This window comes from Eurosta solidaginis, chromosome 2 (assembly GCF_040869045.1).
Source record: "Eurosta solidaginis isolate ZX-2024a chromosome 2, ASM4086904v1, whole genome shotgun sequence".
NCBI classification, from domain to species: domain Eukaryota; kingdom Metazoa; phylum Arthropoda; class Insecta; order Diptera; family Tephritidae; genus Eurosta; species Eurosta solidaginis.
The window spans coordinates 221,239,769-221,260,698 of record NC_090320.1 but is presented as its reverse complement, the minus strand read 5'-3'; the positions used below and the strand labels follow the sequence as shown (position 1 = coordinate 221,260,698).

General features: G+C 35.9%; 1 protein-coding gene across 2 annotated transcripts in view; it reads right to left on the bottom strand.

The window, feature by feature from the left end:
- The window catches only part of CadN (Cadherin-N), an 855,435-nt gene that overhangs the window by 64,424 nt on the left and 770,081 nt on the right, over positions 1–20,930 (bottom strand). For both annotated transcript variants that reach the window (XM_067767104.1, XM_067767103.1), the window contains one exon: positions 10,486–11,809. In XM_067767104.1, the coding sequence (XP_067623205.1) occupies positions 10,486–11,809 (1,324 nt within the window). The remainder of the gene's footprint in view (positions 1–10,485; positions 11,810–20,930) is intronic.

The window sequence follows — 20,930 nt, the reverse complement described above, 5'->3', positions numbered from 1 at the left end:
TTTGTTTTTAAAAAGGCTTTAATTACTTAAGTTTTTAATGTAATATCTAAACTATTTTTACCCTCAGCAATTACAACATTTCATGGCGCAATTATGAAATTTCATACCTAACCTAAATTTCGTGTTTGAAACTCAAAACCACAATTGTGTATTAGAAAGTTTATTTGTTTGTTTATTTAGTAACTTTATTTCAAATTATTATTCTAGCTATGTACGTGCATTTTAAATTTATGCTACATCTGAAACTTAAATAAATTTTATATTGTTGTTGTTATTGTCAGAGGCAGCAGTGTCCTTATTGAGCAAAGCCAAAACCAAATTAGAAAGTAACAATTCGCAATTCATTCAAATTTTAAATTGTTTACTGGTTCCACATTCGGTATTTGGTTATTTTGTTTTCAGAACAAAAGATAATTCCATTGTTTTGTATTTTAAGAATGGGATCAAGGACAGGGTATAAAATGTAAAGGGTAAGCTATTGTGGGAATTGCAGTAAAGAATTCAACTTTAATTGCACTGGCTTGTATTTTTATGAATTCGAGAAAACCCAGTGTACAATTTTTGCTTTTATTACTTTTGTATGCTCAATAGAAACTTAAGATTGTATCTGTGCTCCTACTACTGCATACCAGATATATGATTATCCCAATCAGTTTATTTATTTATTTATTTTTTGTTGAAAACTGCGATGCCCGACTAATCTAGACGAACGGCATCTGCAAGGCAGACGATTTTTCACTGAGAAGCTTTTCGTGGCAGAAATGCATTCGAAGTATTTGCCAAATCACTACCGAGGGTCGACACAGCGCTTAGAAAAACGTTTTTCTAATTAAAAAAACTTCCCGGTTGAAATAAGTTTTCTACATACACGAGGCATGTGTGTTATATGCATCAAAAAGTATGTAAAATTCATATTTATACCTTTCATGAACATGAAATGGTATATTAACTTTGGTCCGATGTTTGTAACGTTGAGAAATATAGAAGACAAACTCACCATTAAGTATGCCGAATTGATCAGGGCGACGAACTGAGTTGATATACCCATGTCAGTCTGTCCGTCCGTCTGTCTGTTTGAACGCAAACTAGTCCCTCAAATTTTGAGATATCTCAATGAAATTTGGCACAAGGATGTATTTTTGTATTATATTAGACATTTGTCGGATCTGGTAGGATCGGACCACTATAACATATATCTCTCATACAACCGATCGTTCAGATAAGACGATTTTGGTCATTCCTGCCGCAATTTAGAAAGTATAAACGTGAAACTCGGTGATATATATTATAATATATCATAGAAGATATCCTGAAAAAATCACTTTGATCGGAGCTATATATAGTATATATCCCATACAACCGATCGTTCAGATAGAAATATTTTTGGCAATTTCTCCCTTAATTTCCAATATAAAAACGTTAAACTGGGTGATATTTATTCTAATATATCATAGAAGATTTCCTGTAAAAATCATTTCGATCGGGGCTATATATCCCATACCGGTCGTTCAGATAAGAAGGTTTTTTTCCATTTTTATTTTATATTTATCTTTTAAATCGTTTAGGTATGTAGAGCTTTTCACTATATATTTCTTATTTTATACATCCGATTATTTATAGATTATAAACGGGATATGATTATTGTTCAGCCCCATTCATAAAAGATATGAAGTCTTCGGCACAGCCGAAGACAGTCCCGTCCTTACTTGTTTTTGAATTGAAATCACGTTATATATAGTTAGCTTAATGTGAAAATGTGCTAAGTCACTTTTTTTGAAAAATTGTGTTTTAATGCAGTTTTAAAACTGAATTCAAAATACATAGATCACAAGAAAAAAATATTTTAATTTTTAATTTTTACGTGCTGCTTCCAATGATGTGTAAATGTGTTAAGTCGTTAACTGTTCAAAAAAAATGTGCTAGGTCAACCAGTCAATAATATCAATCTGAATTACTAGTCATTTCTTTGTGCGCTCAATTTATTTACTTATTTAATTCAGAATAAAAGTGCATGCTTTGTTGTTGTTGTTTTTTTAACGATAAAGGCATTCCCCGAAGGCTTTGGCCGATGTTGATGGTCCTTTACCACATATATATCCGGTACGTTCCGGTAACAAAGCATTATTAAGGTACTAGTTCGAAAATCTCGGGAATGATTCATATGACCCCATTAAACCTTCTAGGCCATCCCGTCCTCCCTAGTTCTATGAGGAACTTGGGGTCGCCAGAGCCTCGTCTGTCAATGAAACAGAATTCGCCACGGGTAAGTGAGGTTGGTAATTGGGTTGGAGAAGCTATATATTGCGCTGTGAACCCCTTGAGAGGGTTGCCTACACAACGCCTTGAGTTTGGTGTTTGATAAATGCTTTGCGCTGACCAAAATATTCTTCAATTCTTAAATGTCGATAACTACATGCTTTCTTACAGACTAGTTAAAAATAGAAAACAATTCAAGCTTAAACTTATATAAGTTTTTATTAAAATTAAGAACACTACTGAATCGATTTGTTAGATGTATAGTCCTAGTTATAGGTTCATTCATAGCATAATTCGTTTTATTAGTTATTTAGATAAATAATCTATTGTGCAGAAGATCACGCATTGCAATATATGGAATGAAGAAATTAGATAAATCACAGCAATGAGAGGCCGTCTGGCCAGTGAAGCATACGTAAAGCAATTTTTGTAAAAAAAATTTGAACTATCGCAATTTTGTAGGAGTTATATTCATAAAAAGAATTCCATATTATTGAGCAATATTCAAGAGGACTTTTGACCAAGGATATATAAAGTGCCTTCAACGTCATAGAGTCCTTAAAGTCACTGGTGTTAAGTCTACTGAACACAAACATTGCAACAAATTTTGAAAGAACGGAGTCAGTGGTACTAAAAAAAGAGAGTTTGGAAGTTAAAAAGTACACTCAATTCTTTACTCTCTTGACAACGATTAAGAGATTTAGTATTTATTTTTTAGATAAAGTATGTGGCAGTTGTCTTTTTGCAATAAGAAACAACACAGCAATTGTTTGAATTTAAATATAAATTATTGTCTACTGCACCATCCAGCAAAAGAGTCCAGATCAGAACCGTTAGAAATAGTTTGACAAATAAAAAGTATTTTTTGTGAAATATATAGTTTTAGTGTTTTATTTCAATCATCAAAGGTGAGGAGTAATGGGAAAACCAAAAGGTTATTTCAAAAATTATTCATTTTTTTTCGTCTCAAGTAAAATTCGTAAAAAGTTACTTAGCACATTTTCACATTAAGCTAACGATATTATTTCTAATTGCTCTTTTTATATGCAGTTCCCTTTTTCTCTCTTATTTGGAATTTAAATCTATAAATAAATTTTTGGTTGTAAATATGGAGATTTGTGCTATTAGCGAGCTTTGGGCATCATTGTTAGTAGAGCTTTTGTTTAGCTATAATTTATTAAAATAATTTGTTAAAAATAAGCGATTGGGAGCATGCAAAGAACTATATTAGTACTATGGCACTATTGTGAATATTTGATTAGAACTATCACTGCATTACCGGCAGTTGCCAACATTCGCCAGATGGCATCGCAAGCGCATGCAAGTTTTTATTGCTAGATGACTGATTGATAGAACAACTGATTTCTGTTGATATTTGATATGCGACTTTTTTATTTGTTGCGCAAAATGCGCACGGGTCCGGCTTAGTATTTATTCATACAAAAGGTATTCATGCTACATTAGTGAAATAGTATGAGCACTTAATGAGTAACCGAGCGCGAAAAATTGTATGCGTACATGAAATACGCATGTTGTATGAATTAAAGTATGTTTTAAAAAATTTACTTTTTTTAATTTTGTCTACACGTAAACATATAATTTAGGGCTCTTTGACTTTCCTTTGTTGTGTTCAAAAATTTATACGTATTTATGAAATGTACCTAAAGGTAACAAATCTTTTTTTTCGAAAAGAACCTCAAGACATGAATAACTGCCCAGCGGGTTAGGGCGCTTAGAATATACCCGTGGTAGATATATCTGTATAATGATAGAAGCAGTTGTGTAGCGCAACCCTATCAAGGAGTTGCCAGCGCAATATATAGCTTCTCCAACGCAATTGTCAACCTCACCTACCCGTTGCGAATCTTGTTTCATTAAGAGCCGAGGCTCTGGCGACCCCAAACTCCTGATAGATTAGGGTGGGGGGGGGGGGGGGGGGGGGGAGGGGTGGCCTAGAAGATTGCATGTAGTCATACCAAATCGTTCCCGAGATGGTGCTTGTTACCGGGACGTACCGGATCTCCGGATCCGGCAAAGGACCATCAACATCTATAACACTCCCCAAGGCCTTCGGGAAGTGTCCTTATCGCTACAACAACAACAAAAATATTAATAAATGATAAGAGATTGGGAAACGTGGAATGATAAACTTCGAATATATCGGGGATTAATTACGACCGTCGACCGTGTGGCCCTAGGATGCTTTACCGTCATTGAAAAACTTTTGTGAAGACAGTTTTCAGGATGGTGGGGTTCGACCAAACCGGAAGAATTGTGCGCATATTAATGGTTGATATAATCCAAGTTTATGGTCACAATCATGTTACTAATATTGTTGTTATTGTAAAATAAATTCCTATTTATCAATACTGGCATAGTGCTTTTTTACGTATGAAATATACGTACGTACGTATACATGCTTTTGTATTCATGCGGCATTAATACAGCCATATGCGTACGGAAGTAGTACAAAGGGAGTAATAGAGTATTTATCCTCCCTGAGAAAACATTTGGTAAAGAGAAATGAACGTTCATTTATATTGGCGGCATATATAGCTCCAACTCATGCATCAAATATTGATGTTGAAAACTGTTTAAAACATCATTATATATGTATAACATTTTGAAACTCCTAACCATTCCAGTATATCAAAGAAATTTAAGTCAAGGTCACAAGTCAAAAAACAATAGTTTTTCGCGATTTTCAGGAAAACAAAAATTGTAGATCATAAAATTTTCTACAAAAAACGTCCACTGACTTTTTTCCTACAAGCCACCAATTCTCAGATATTACGATCCAAAAAGTTGTTAAGGTCTAGAGGTTACTAGTCATAAAAATTATCTAGATCAACCTGTCACTTAGTTTGTTGCTTTGGAATTACGCCATAAATCAATTTAAGGTAGTGATGGGTTTAGTTTATGGCCACCTGACATCTTTTCGCTTTTTTGTGATAATGGTGGCTTTATTTCGAGTAATTTTTTACGGCGACCGTTTTGGTTTTCTTTCATTTTGAGTAAAGTTTATGACGGGTTTTTAATAGAAAGCTTGACTTTGCTGTTACACCAAGGATCCAGACTGATAGTAACACGTGTCTAATAAAAAAAACTCTGCTACAACAAGAACGATAACGCAAGCAATAGATAATGTAATTTACACATGCTAATGTATAAACGAGCAAAAGCAAAAAGTACACGCGTATGAGATACAGTGGAATAAAAGATAACTAGATGACCGTAGACTCGAGAATGTAATGAGCGTATAGGCAGTGTGAAGAAACCAGTATAAAAGAGAGAGATCAATTCAACTTTAGTTCATAAAGTAAGGTCAGCTTTAAATTAAAATGTATAACTTTATTTAATACTATAATTAGAATTGAATAAGGTCAATTATTTTTAGACAGTATTTACTTGCTTTTTATCCGATAACTCAGAAGGAAACTAGAACAACGTAAATAAAGAACAATCTGTAAAGAGTCGGACTTGAGAGTATGACTATAAAAGACTATAAAATCGGCATTGATCGGTGTGAAGATGTTTTCATTTCAAGAATTGAGGTCTAAGCAACGAAGATGTGGGAAAACACATATGATTCACTGAGTATGTCGCAAACAAACTTCAAAACTCGAGGCTTGGCAGACACATATTTCAGTACAGTCCGCAAAAATCTCGGCACAGGTTTCTCCGATATCGAAGCATGGTTGTAAAAACAGCAGGCAAACATAACAGCTCCGTTGACTGAATAGTTGAACGCACAATAATTTCGCATATCTTCGCAGTTTGAATCTCTGGATACAAGACTAACATCAAAGCTTGAATACAGGAAGCAAACATTTTCATGGTAACTGCTTGACAAATTGTACGTGTTTTTACAGCTTTCGATCTTACTTAAAGAAAATTATATTTTTATAAAACAAGTTATTTAGTGCCTTTATATTTTGTGGTAAACGTGCAAACAAAATATAAAATTTTTTAAAAATATTTATATATGTGTTGAAAAAATCAAAAATAAGCATGTGGTTGTACGGAACAGGCAAAATTTACAGCTTTATGCTTAGTAAGAGTAGGTAGCGAAATTTTTTATAATTGCCATTGAAACCAACTAAATCTTTGCTAGTACGTTTATCAAGGTTTAAAAAAATAACAAAAAAAAAAAAAAAACAAAAACTATAAAAAAGTTTGGGTGTTCACCTCAGCTCGTTATCAAATTATCTGCTTGAAAACAGGGACCCCAACTGTTATTTCTTTTCTAGGAAAAGTCCATCCGAAAAAATTTATTCTCGGACTTTTATTTTTGATTTGAGAGAAATAATTAGTCGCGGACTTTTTTTATATAAGCCCGAAAATAAAAGCTAAATTCAAACTTTTATTTTTTAAAGACAAAAAGAGCGTCCGGCTCTTTATTTATAGAGCGGCTTATCCGAATAAAACGATTTTTGTTCATACAGAATTCTTCTCGTTACAACATAAAGAAAACTCTAGCAAAAAAAAAAAAACAAATAAAATTATAAAATAAAATAAAAAACAAACAAAAAAATTAAATCTAATAACATAAAACAATATTAAAAGGAATAAAATAAAATTAAATAAAATTAAATTAAATTTAAAAATATATATAAAAGAATAGAAGAATATAAAATGAAGATAAGTAAAATAAAAAAGAAATAAAAAATAAACTAAACTAAAGTAAAATAAAATAAATCAAGTAATATAAAATAAAATAAAACAAAATAAAATAAAATAAAATAAAATAAAGTAAAATAATATAAATAATATTATATAAAATAAAATAATATAAAATAAAATAAAATAAAATAAAGTAAAATAAAATAAAAAAAAATAAAAATAAACTTTAATAAAATAAAAAAATATATATAATATAAAATGAAATTAAAAAAAATTAAAGAAAGAAAAAGGAAAGTAAATTAAGGGAAGGTGAGAAAATGAAAGGAAAAGAAAAGACAGGAAGGGACATGAACGGAAAGGAAATGAAGACAAAGGAAAGGATAGGCTAGGAAAGAAAAGAAAAAGAAAAGAGGGGAGAGGAAAGGAAAGGAGACGGAAGGAGATAAGGGAAAATAAAAAGACCAAAGGAAACATAAGGAAATGAAAGGCGACGAAGGGAAAGGAAAGGAAAGCAAAATTATAATTCCGTTCGTGGATGAGTTTTAACCACTGGGCGAACTCTAGTTTTTTTAATATGCTTGCTGGGAATTTGCTGTTGTCTACCTATAAATTATACATATGCATACGTACATTAATATATATGTATGTATGATTGTCAGTGTATTTTGCATATAAAATTACTTACACAAAGACATTTGTTTTAGAGCTATTAATGCATCCACTATGTATGAGTATCCCCAATTTACTCTTACATTTTCAAGCGAAAGGTAACATTTTGTGTTGTAATTACTTTTTAATCTAACTAATGCCTTTACTTTACAAAAAGACAAAACAATACACATAACAAGAATCAGCATGAGGTCAACATGGACTGTGTAGTTCATACGTATACATGTACAGATGTGTGTATGTATGAACAGGTTGCTACTTTGCATTCTAGGCTGGTGGCCTTGAGGGGGAAAGTGGAAATACACATTTGGTATGGAAAATTAATTTTGAATATTTGCCTTTAAATTACATGAGATGAAAGAAATAAACAGTAGCTAAATACTAATTCACTTACTAAAACCGAAGTATAGGCATGCATACATATGAAATCATAATCAGTTTTAAATCTCAATTTGGGTTTTCACTAAAATATTTTAAGTTTTAATTTATCACCCAAGCAGGGTTACATGGCCTTAAATTAAATACAATTTTCAAAAATATATTTCAAGTTTTGCTGGTAGTTCCTTATTTGTGTTGAGGTGAAGATGTATTAACAAAATATGTGAGCTCTTGTTGGAATGAATTCAAAATATAGACATATTTGTAAGTATTTAAACTGCATTTTGAAACATGGAGTTAAATCTAATCGTATTATTCTGGAAATGGTCTTAATATGTAGTATTAATTGCATATATTAGAAAACCGCCTTCATCTTCACTAGAGCTTAACAAACTAAGCCAACTACTGCTACAACAACAACAACGATCTAAGCCAAGAGTGTCCATGCTATTTTGGCGCCGTTTGTCTCCCAACAATATCACTTTGGGTACGGCTGGCTCCAAATAACAACTAAATTGATATCGGTGGAATAAACCAGAAAATGATCACAGCATGCTTTGAAATTCAAATGTTGATTTTGGTAGTGCCGGTATGTCACACATTCGAACGAACGGTAAGACCATCGATCGACATTCATATACTTTGGCTCCGGCTGGCTAATAACAACAAATAAATTGGTTTCCGAGACTAAGTGCCATATTCATGATGCCCAGATAAGTTTATCCGGGGGATAGCAATCTATCAGGTAGCTTTATTTGACATTTTCCTTTTCACCAACACAGGGTAGTCAGCCCCTGGTTAATTCAATAACTGTGAATATTTTGTAGAAAAAACAAGGCAAACAGCTGACTTTTGTTTACACTTTTCTATTGGACATGACTGGCACGCAAAGCTTTGAGGAAACGAAAATTTCGATAACTTATAAACAAGTGACTAACTGAAGATGGTGGAAACAACCCTAATGATTAACGCGTGCTTTGAAATTCACAGGAATTTCAAATATTGTATTGCGTTGTTGCCGGCTTGTCATACAATCAAATTAACGGCAGAAAAATCGATCAACATTCTTTCAATGATCACCGCCCTGCACCATCTGCTGTGTAATGTTGTTTCGCTACTTTTAGTTTCTTTTGCAGTAGTAGTATTGAATTTTACTGCTCTGATTTGTTGTTTCATATTTCAATATACAACACCAATTTTGATTTGTTGTCATTCTGGGAAGAAAGATGTTGTACTTTTTATTGACGTTGTTGTAGTTTGGCTTCGTAGGTGGCGACAACTGACAACACGTTTGGGAAAAGATTGCTATGGGCTATCTTTGTTGTTATTCGGTCATCTTAGTAGCTGAGGCCGAACCCTATCGAAAGGGCTGGTGATCTAGTATCGCTATCGTCTCCTTCTCGTTAAAACCTTGGCAGGTATACCATTATGTTCGAAGCCAATTAGTTGGCGATGCAGGCTTCATTTAGATAGTGCCGGACTTATGCCGGAGATTAATTCTGGGCCAAGACTGACATACGATGTCAACCCTTGTGTGACCTCCTCGAGCTACAGCTGATTTTAAGTGTATGTTCATTCGTTTCCAGATAATGCTAAAAGCAAAACTTTTTATTTTCGCTTTCGAGTTAATGATCGAGGTCACAGGCCGACATTTATGGTCTTAGGTTGGAAGTTAATGAGGTATATGAAGTTTAACCTTCTAATATATTAAACTTGAAGAATTTGGTATCAAAATATATGGATTTAAAAAAAAATTCTTAGCTGGTTCAATATTAGTTAGACAAGCAAGGAATTTCAGACCTTTATACTGCTGAAGCAGTCTCTCGATGAAACGGCTTTCTGCGCATAACTTTTGAATGGGAATAAACAAGTAAATGAAACCATTTTGTCGCAAAACACCTTAAAGTTGTTTTAAAATGTCCAAAAATTTCTTTGGCAGTGTGGCAATAATGGCAAAGGTTAGGAAAAATAAACCTTAAGCGTGCTCTCAAATAGCAAGAAGCTTAATTCATATCTATTCATCAGTGAGCCGAGCACTGATGCACTGCTTGCTCTGCTGAATATCAATCGCTGCGCGCGCACAACATGTATGCGAAGGCCGAATAGATTTTGTAGGATCTACGAAGCTTTTTGTATGTATGACAAAAATTTAATGAAGCGGATTCCAACAACAATACAGTTTTCTAATTAATAGGGATTGTATGTTAATGTTGTTTCCTACCGGAATATACCGGATGTCCGGCAAGGGACCATCAGCATCGATACCACTCCCCAAAACTTTCCGGGAATATCTTATGCGCCACAACAACAATAACAACTAATTAATGTTTGTAATAATTAGTTTATTATCCAAAAATCGAAAATATTCTAAACAAGTTTACCAGATGTAAAAAGCATTTGTGGGAACACCACACCACACCAAACCGAAACATTTGTATGTGATTTTCCATATTATTCTCCACATTGCAGTATGTAGCTTACGTGCAAGTAATCCCTACACTAAACTTTAATATCTAGTCTAACCTGAGTACATATTTAAGAAAATCAAGCTTTACTTACTTTGATCTTGTTCCACCTTGAAAGAAGCGCGTATTATATCATCAGCACTGGGATCCAATCTAAATTGGAATGGTGGTCCATTACTCTTCGAACGATCATCATCGTCTGTAGCTAATATTTCGACAACTTTACGTGGTGGCACATGTTCTGGCAAAACGGGTCGATAATCTTTTAAGAATTTAGGTGCATTATCATTTATATCCTGAACAATTACAGTTAATGTAGCGGTTGCTGTTTTTGGCGGTGAACCATCATCGATAGCCAATATTTTCACTTGATGCCGTGGAACAACTTCACGATCGAGTGAACGTTGTATTGTAACAGAACCATTTTGATTAATAGCAAATTGACGTTGACGATCTGATGAACGATCTATCGAATAAGATACCTTACTCTTACCACCTTGATCGGGATCGGTAGCCTTAAATTTCTCTAGCTCAGTGCCCACTTTTGTGTCTTCGAATACAGAAACTTCAACATTGGCGCGTTCAAAGTGTGGTTTGTTATCGTTAATATCACGCAATTTCACCACAACCCACGAATAGGCAACATGATATTTATCATTGTCATTGTCTTCACCTTTATCATTGACTTGTATGCGAAAACGAAAACCGTTGCTTTGCAGCTGATCTTCATAATCGAGTGGTTGTACGATTTTCAGTGAGCCCGTACCATCATTATTACGCACCATTGTAAATTTATCAGCGCCATAGCCGCTATTATCGATCACTTTATATTGAAACTTATTGGTTTCATCCTCATCGTGCACTGTCACCGTTAGTATAGGCATTTCAGGTAATGATGTGCCATCCGTTTCATCCACTTCAGTAAACCATTCATCTTTTGTAAATTGCGGCGGCATATCATTTATATCTTTGACACGTATTGAAGCCGTCCCCGTGCCTTTTAGCCCTCCGCCATCCATCGCTACTACTTGTATAGAATAATCTGGTGTACGTTCACGATCCAAACAACAGACCGCAGTTTTAATGACACCTGTATCGGGCTCAATTTCAAATATTGGTGAACCCGTTTCCTCTTCAATCACATTCTTTTCAATTGAATACACCAATTTTGCATTAGATCCTTCATTTGGATCATCATAGTCTACAGCTGTCATTGTCATTACAACCATGCCAGCAGTGCCATTTTCAGTCACATTACCAAAGTAAACACCTTGCGGGAAAATTGGTGCATTATCATTGATATCCTTTAAGTTTACTTGCACATCAGCATAACCAACGAGTCCCTCACCACCTTCGTCTTGTGCAAAAACTGTGAAACGCCATTGTGGACGACCATTTGGTTGATCTCGATCCAGCGGCTGTAAGAAGAATAATGTATTTTGGTTAGTATATAAATTCACAAATGTATGTATGCATAAATAAACACAAATTTTACATAATAAATTTTTGAGATTTTCACACAGTTTTAGAAATTGGGGCACATAATTCAAGCAAGATTTGTTTGGGTCATAAATTTGTATGGAAAGGCAAGTATAAGTGCAATATGCATATTTATAGTATCAAGATATTAGTACACGTAAAAGAGTTTTAGAGCGAGTATGTTAATATATAAGATATTTTAAATTTCATTCAAAAATTTTTAACTTAATGTCACAGCTTTGAATTTTCGTGTAAAAAGAGCTTTCTTTATGCTCTCAGCAAGACTAGCTTGTTTGCGCTAGAACCTTTTCCGAAATAAGTTTATTGGGACACACAGTAAGAGAAAGTGTTGAATGGAAAGTTAGCAGTACCACTCCCATTTGAAATAATAAAATTCATTGAAGTTCTGATTAAACACGTAGGAAATTTAATAAGTATGTATTAGAGATTTCATATGGTTCGACACACAGTTTAAAAGTTTGAGCCTAAATCTGAAACTATTTTGTGCATTTATATATCGACGTGACATACGAAAACTAGCACTTTCCAAATTTTTTACATAAGTAAAAAACTACTAATTTTTTTATGGCACGTCGATACGACCAAACCAAATTTGGTTTAAAATTTCAATTATACCATACCTCGTAAAAATTGCTCATGACTGGGATTCAGTTTTAAACAACACAAGTCTACATCTGCAGTTATAAAAGAAAAAGAAAAATTTAGTAAATGGTGGCCAGCTTTCGAACTAACGTGCCCCGAATTACAGTAGTGTGCTACACTCGCCAAGCTATCATATTTTTGAAACAAACAGTGAACTTAAAATTTTGCAATCTTAGGTTTTTAGCAGGAAGTTTAAAGTTTCGGGTTCTTTATCTAAAACAAGAAGTTTTTAAAAGTTTATATATTTAAACATTTTAATTTTATATCTGGTTTCAAACGTGTCTACAAGTTTCTATTTTAAGATCTTTTAAAATGCTTGGGTTTATGGTCGCGGGTTCGAATCGAGCTCAAGGCCTTCAATAACATTTTACCATTATTGTGATGTAATATTTTTTCTTAGTTGAATCAAATTTTTAAATCCGAGGAGAAGAAGGAAAAAATGTTAGGCCTATGCTGTTAGTAAATAATCACAACAACAAAAACAGCAAGCAGCCACTCTTGTGTATATGTACACTAAGCTGGGTTGATTTGCATGGACGAAAGTTAACCCATATCGCGCCATCGATTTTTCGATAGGTTTGAGCTCAGGAAAAAAAGTTCCACTAAGCAAACCCAAAAAAAAATTTTCGAGCCTGCAAAATTTGAGTTTTTTGACTTTTTTTTCTTTCATTTTTAAGGTTTTTTTCATGACCTACTTAAAAAATGTTCATTTGATTTTTACGTATACCCTGTCCGACTCAAAATTGTCCGCTAAAAGCTTTGACGGTAACAGTTTTTTGAAAAAAAAAATATGTTTTGGGTTTTGAGGAGTGTTCTGGTGAACAAAATTTATTTTTTCGCCATTTTTTGTAAGGGTTTTTTCAGAAACGTGCAAAAGTGTTGCCGATGAAAAAGAATTTGTCTCATAGTCCCTATCCAACTTAAAATTATGCTATAAAAACGTTGGGATTAACAGTTTAAAAAAAAAATTTTTTTTTGGTTTTTGGGACTTGTTTTGGTCGAAATCGATTTTTTTCATTTTCAAGGCTCCAAATCATTTTTCATGTACATATATGTTTCCGTTAGACCTACCAATACGTATACCAAAATGATCAGGGGACGAGCTGAGTTGATTTAGCCATGTCCGTCTGTCCGTCCGTCTGTCCGTTGGTTTGAACGCAAGCTAGTCCCTCAATTTTTGCGATATCTTGATAAAATTTGGTAAGCAGGTATATTTTGCTGTGGGATTTGACCGGATCGGACCACTATAACATATACCTCCCATACAATTGATTGTTCAATAAGAGGGTTTTCACCATTTCTGCCTCATTTTAACAACTAACAACAACAAATTTTACCACAAGCTTACGTATTGGGCATAGATGGTTGTCTAAAAAATCGTCAAGATCGGACATATTTATAATATATATCACATACAACCTGTTCAGGTTAGAGGATTTTCATCATTTTTGTCGAAATCGATTTTTAGTCCGATTTAGACGATTTTTTCAGACAACATAGATGTCTTAAGCTTGTGGTAAAATTTGATGTTACTAGCTGTTAAAATGAGGCAGAAATGGCGAAAACCCTCTTATTGAACAATCGGTTGTATGGGAGGTATATGCTATAGTTGTCCGATCCGGTCGATTCCGGCAAATGTTAAATCCCCAATCAAAATATGCCTGCTTACCAAATTTCATCAAGATATCTCAAAAATTGAGGGGCTAGTTTGCGTTCAAACAAACGGACAGACGGGCAGACGGACGGACGGGCGGACAGACGGACATGGCTAAATCAACTCAGCTCATCCCCTGATCATTTTGGTATAGTTATTGGTGGGTCTAACGGAAACATATACATAAAAAATGATTTGGTGCCTAGAAAATGAAAAAAATCTATTTCGACAAAAACAAGTCCCAAAAACCAAAAAAAAAATTTTTTTTTTTAAATTGTTAATGCCAACGTTTTTATTGCATTATTTTAAGGGGGATAGGAACCATGAGAAAAATTCATTTTCATCGGCAACACTTTTGCACGTTTCTGAAGAAACCCTTAAAAAAATGCCGAAAAAATAAATTTTTTCACCAAAACACTCCTCAAAACACAAAAAACTATTTTTTTCAAAAAACTGTTATCGCCACAGTTTTTAGCTGACAATTTTGAGTTGGACAGGGTATACATGAAAATTTTAACATCAAATCAAAATTTTTTAAGTAGGTCATGAAAAACACCTAAAAAATCAAAGAAAGAAAGTCAAAAAAACTCAAATTTTGCAGGCTCGAAAATTATTTTTTGGGTATGCTTAGTGGAACTTGTTTTCCTGAGGTCAAAACCTACCGAAAAATCGATGACGCGATATAGGTTAATAAATCGACCCAGCTTAGTGTACACATTAAGGCAAGCAACACTTACGTACATAGATGGCGACGAAGAATATATCACAAACACATATGTAGTCATCAGCTAACAGAAGAAAGAGTTACTCACACTTACAAACGCATATGGTTAGAAGAAAAGCATAAACTACATATACACATGTATAAAGCTGGTAACCAAGCATGAGATGCAGCTGTTCTTAAACACAGATTCGTTAAACGAATAGACGTTAGAAGAATTGTCGGACGAGATAACCGAGAGTATAAAAGCAGCGCAAGCTGAGGAATCAGGATCAGTTTGATTTAAATACGCTATTAGTTGTGAAGAACGTCACAGTGAAGTATAGTTTTACTATTCCCAAAGTAGGCTAAATAAAGACCATTTGGCGATAATGAATATTGAAGTTATTTACTCGACATTTCAGCGATTCGAATGTTAGCAGAAGGTGTATAAATTTCAGGACTTGCCCAGAATTCGTTACAAGGCCCTGTGTACAAGTACATATGAATATAAAGTTCAATTGTGAATATTCTAATTCCAATATATTTTTACTAATACATGCTTGGTCTTTATCAGAGTCATCATATTTCTGAGGCTCATATTTTCAAATATTTCGAACTAATATCGAACTCCTAAATTACTAGCGCTCCTAGAATGTTTGAGAGGTAGCGTTATCTTGCACTTATATTTATGTGTGCTTATATTTATGTGTGTATGTTTCATCAAAACCAAGCAACACTTATAAAATGTGGTATGACAACGTTTCATGGCAACGCCAACAGGACGGAGGGTACCATGCTACGGTGAGTTTATCTCGTTTATATACAAGCAATTTAAGGAAAAATACATTTTCAGTAAAACATCACTCAATTTAGTAGAAAGGAAGCAAGTGTGTAGTACAGATTTCCCTATAACGAAGAGCTCAGCAGAAGGTCGATGTCGTTAATGAACGCCATTAACATATGTACAATTTTCCGACCATATATTGGCCAAAAGTTGCTGCTTGTTTTTTACGTATGCTTAGCTTCCATGGCGACCGCCGTGGTGTGATGGCAGTGTGCTCCGCCTACCACACCAAAGATCGTGGGTTCTAGTCCCGGGCTAAGCAACATCAAAAATTTTAAAAACAAGTTTTTTTCAATTAGAAGAAAATTTTTCTAAGAGGGGTCGCCCCTGTCGCAGTGTTTGACAAGCATTCCGAGTGTATTTCTGTCATGAAAAGCTCTCAGTGAAAACTCGGCTGCCTTGCAGATGCCGTTCGGAGTCGGCATAAAACAAGTAGGTTCCATGCCACCAATTTGTAGGAAAAAATAAAATGAGCACGACGTAAATTGGATGAGAAACTTGGCCTAAAATCTCTTCGGAGGTTATCGCGCCTTACATTTATATTGGACAAAAGTTGCCGCTTGTTTTTTACGAATGCTTAGCTTCGATGATAGACCAGCTCAGCGCATCGCCAGTCGTTTGCCGTCGCATTATTTTTTCTAAAGACTAACTTTATCTCCCATGAAGACACTCCTCGAATATTTTGGGAAGTATTAACGATGATGAAGGTCCTTTGTCAGATTTTTATCTGGTACGCTGCTAAAATTAACATCATGAAAAAACTAGCCCGAACATCTTGGGAACGATTCGATAACATTTAGTCGAAACTTCTAGATCTATGAGTGCTCCCTTAGGAAGATTTTGTTCTCGAAGAACGTGATGAGAGTCAAGTGGACTTGGTTGTTGTAAGATAGGGCAATACATTTTCTTTCGAGAAGGTGACTTTAGTGACTTCTCTCAGCCAAAACTAAATCTACAGAGGTTTTTTCTGCCGATATTCCCTCAACTCGAAAAACTTAACTGTAATATGATGTGTGAAGCCAGGTAGTCGTTGTAGTGGTGGTTGTATCACTATATTTGCGTAGTCCAAACTTTTGCTATGCCCCAATTTAATTTTCTTTTACTTAAATACAAGACGCTATCATTTGTTATAGAGTGGCAAAACTCACTCGGTAAAATCTTGTAAAACAACAGCACCAGCTTTAGCAAATCAACTACTTATATTTTAAGGTTATCCGTTCTGATGTGGAGGAATGGGAGCACGAAAGCTTTTTGTTTTCTTTTATGACAGCCGTTCTTTTTGTGGGCGCATGTGATCTGAATGCGTGACTTGTTCTTCGCTGCAACTAGATTGCAAAAGAAAACAGCTTTAAACAGTCTATAACTTTACATATGCATAGCAGTTTAAGCGTCAGTAACTGATAAAAGCTAACTTAGGAAATAAGCAGGCCAGTACTTAAATATGTACAGGGTGATATATACAGATATATACACATTTATAAGTAAGCTCCAGGTTACGTCCACAGATGTGACACCAAGCACTGACTGCATGACAGTAGCATGACCTTTTGTTGGAAAACAGTTGATGAAAAAGGATATGAGCTGGTAAAACTTAATTACCGCTTTGTTGACTGTTGCTGACGTGATAATTTACTTGACAAATCTTAACTAACATATAAACACATATATTCGGAACATATGCGTATACATATTATTCACAGAAAATTGAAATAGAGTTAAGGAAGTCAATTTGTTGTTATAGCATTGTTGCCCCCTCGTTGGCAAAGGACTAGATACCATTTGATGTCTTTAAAAGCCAAGTCACTGTCATATCATATATTTGGAGTTGTGGTAGTAACTCCGATTTGTTACCGTGGCAGCTTAATCAATGCTAAATATGTAAGCTACAGTTACATGATATAAAACTAGATAAATCGTACAGTCATATGTCAGATTTGCGTCATATTGGAGTACTTACAAACTGCTTCCATCTAATTCTATAGCTCTCTTACTAATGTTTATGATTTTTTTCTATTTGAAATAGAGTGAGAGTGGGAGTGTGATTGGAAGTTGGAGTTGAAGTGGTAGTTGAAGTGGGAGTAGGAGTGGGTGTGGGTGTAAGAGTGCGCGTTGGAGTGGGAGCTGGAGTGGAGTAAAAATGGCAGTGAGGGTAGGATAAGTATTGACAGCATTCTTCAAAACCGGAAATACGATAAGATTTCTATGACTATTATAGGAAGCACTTTGGCTTTCCTACGCGTGGCATAACGAGGACTCTTACTTACTTACTTAATTGGCGCTTAACCGTCTAAACGGTTATGGCTGTCCAACAAGGCGCGCCAGTCGCTCCTTCGCTCCACCAAACGGCGCCAATTGGTCACACCAAGGGAGTTTAGATCGTTTTCCACCTGGTCCTTCCAACGGAGTGGGGCCGCCCTCTACCTCTGCTTCCATAGGCGGGTTCCGAGAGAAACACTTTCATGGCCGGAGCATCCTATTTCATTCGCATAACATGGCCTAGCCAGCGTTGCCGCTGCGTTTTAATTCGCTGGACTATGTCGATGTATGCGTATAGCTCGTACAGCTCATCATTTAATTTTCTTCGGTACTCACCATCGCCAACACGTAGATGTCCATAAATCTTTCGAAGAACTTTTCTCTCGAACACTCCCAAAGACGCTTCATCTGCTGTTGTCATGGTCCATGCTTCTGCCCCATATAGCAGGACGGGTACGATAAGTGACTTGTAGAGTATGATTTTCGTTCGCCGAGAGAGGACTTTACTTTTAAATTGCCTACCTTGTCCAAAGTAGCATTTATTGGCAAGATTGATTCTTCGCTGGATTTCAGTGCTGATGTTGTTGCTAATGTTGATGCTGGTTCCCAAATAAACGAAGTCTTGTACTATTCCGAAATTATGGCTGCCAACAGTAGTGTGGTTGCCAAGGCGCGTATGTGCTGACTCTTTGCACGATGACAGCAGGTACTTCGTTTTGTCCTCATTAACTATCAAACCCATCTCTACTGCTTCTTTTTCCAGTATGGAGTAAGCATAACTAACAGCGCCGGTGTTTAGGCCGATGATATCAATGTCGTCAGCACATGCCAGTAATTGCACGCTTTTATATAATATTGTTACAGTGCGGTTAAGTTCTGCAGCTAGTATAATTTTCTCCAGGATCAAATTAAAGAAATCGCACGATAGGGGATCACCCTGTCTGAAAGCTCGCTTAGTTTCGAACGGCTCGGGTGGTCCTTCCCAATTCTGATTGAGCTGATGGTGTTGCTCAACGTCATTTTGCACAGCCATATAAGTTTTGCGGGGAAATTACATTCGGACATAGCGGCATATAGGCAGCTCTTTTTCGTGCTGTCGGTGGCGGCTTTAAAGTCGACGAAGAGGTGGTGTGTGTCGATTCTCTTTTCACGTGTTTTTTCCAAGATTTGGCGCATTGTGAAAATCTGGTCGAAGGTAGATTTACCAGGTCTGAAGCCGCACTGATAAGGTCCAATCAGCCGGTTCACGGTGGGCTTCCATCTTTCGTACAATACACTTGAAAAGACCTTATACGCGATATTAAGAAGGCTGATTCCACGATAGTTGGTGCATTTCGCAGTATCCCCCTTCTTGTAGACTGGGCAAAGAACACTTAGATTCCAATCGCCGTGCATGCACTCGTCCGCCCCTATTTTGATAAGAAGCTGCTGCATGCGACTTACCAACTCCTCGCCGCCGTACTTGAACACATCCGCAGGCAATCCATCAGCGCCCACGGCCTTGTTGTTTTTCAATCTGATTATTGCTATTCCAGCTTCGCAATAATCGGGCGGGGGGACATATATTCCATCATCATCGATTGCGGGATCGGGTTCATCATCTCTGCGCGATGAATCGCTGCCTCCATTTAGGAGAGCAGAGAAGTGCGACAAGGTCGCCGTTTTCGTTCCTACAGGAGTTTGTCCCGGTCTTAAAACTTTCCGTCTGTCGCCGTATTTTTTGGTAAAATTTTCAGGCGTTATTCCTGGTGGCTAGCAGCTCAAGCTCCTCTCACTCACGCCTTTCTGCTTCTGGTTTTTTCTTCCTGAAAAGGCGTCTCGCTTCCCCTTTCAACTCACGATAGCGTTCACACACTCCTCCTTTTGCGCTCGCTTTTAACGTAGCCCTGTAGGCAGCGTCTTTTCTTTCGGTTGCATAGCGGCATTCTTCATCGTACCAGTTGTTTTTTCGTGGCCGCCGGTAACTAATTTTTTCCTCGGCGGCAGTACGAAGTGCTTTGAAGATATGTTCCAACTGCTCCTGTATTCCTTCAGGATGAGTTGTGCTCTCAGAGAGCAGGTGTGAGATTCGAGTTGCGAAATCATTGGCAGTCTGTTGTGATTGAAGCTTTTCGACGTCTAGCTTTCATTTTGTTATTTGTTCCTTGGTTTTAGCCGCGCTGACGAGGACTCGTATTAATCATTTTGCCAGCACTTACATTAAACACCACTATTGTAAGGGCCTTTTCATTCTGCTGTGACATGTTAGTACCTTACAGACATGATGCAACGCTGAACAAATTCGAAGCTTGAATGGAATGGAATCCCAAATTTCACTTACTTCCAACGGAGCTTCCATATTCCGTTCAAGCTGGTTGGCTGAGTACAGATATGTTGACCTATCCCGAAAAATTTTCGCCATTCGCTTTCACTTATTTCGCCTAAAGTCCTACCGAAAGCTGTTGACATTCCACCGTTTCTTCTTTAGCGCCAGTTTCCATGAAAAGAGATTTATTGCTGCTGCTTACGGTTTCTATTAATACGCTCCCCGGTTTGGTTTCGCGTATCGCCTGCCTACTTGTTTTCCTTTTCCTAGCTAAAACAGAAAATGTCTTTTGAACTTGTTGGGAACTTACGATTGCATAGGGTGGTCTAAATCTCGACAGTTGCTGTTTTGATGGATCTCTCATCACACTTTTTCTTAGCTCCTGAAGCTTCCAGTTGAAACTGGATTTGATGGCGAGTACTTATCGCTAAATGAAAATAAATAATGAAATCACGTAATTTTGCTCAATTAGGAGTGCAAATTTTTATTATGATACCTACGTTTTGAAGCAGATACAGTTCAAGCCACTGAGTCCCTGTTTTTTCCACAGTGAATATTACGCTCTCTCTTGAGACAATTAAGACCTGCCATAGGTCAGGTTAGGTTAAACTGCCTGGTCTGTGAGTGGCTCACAA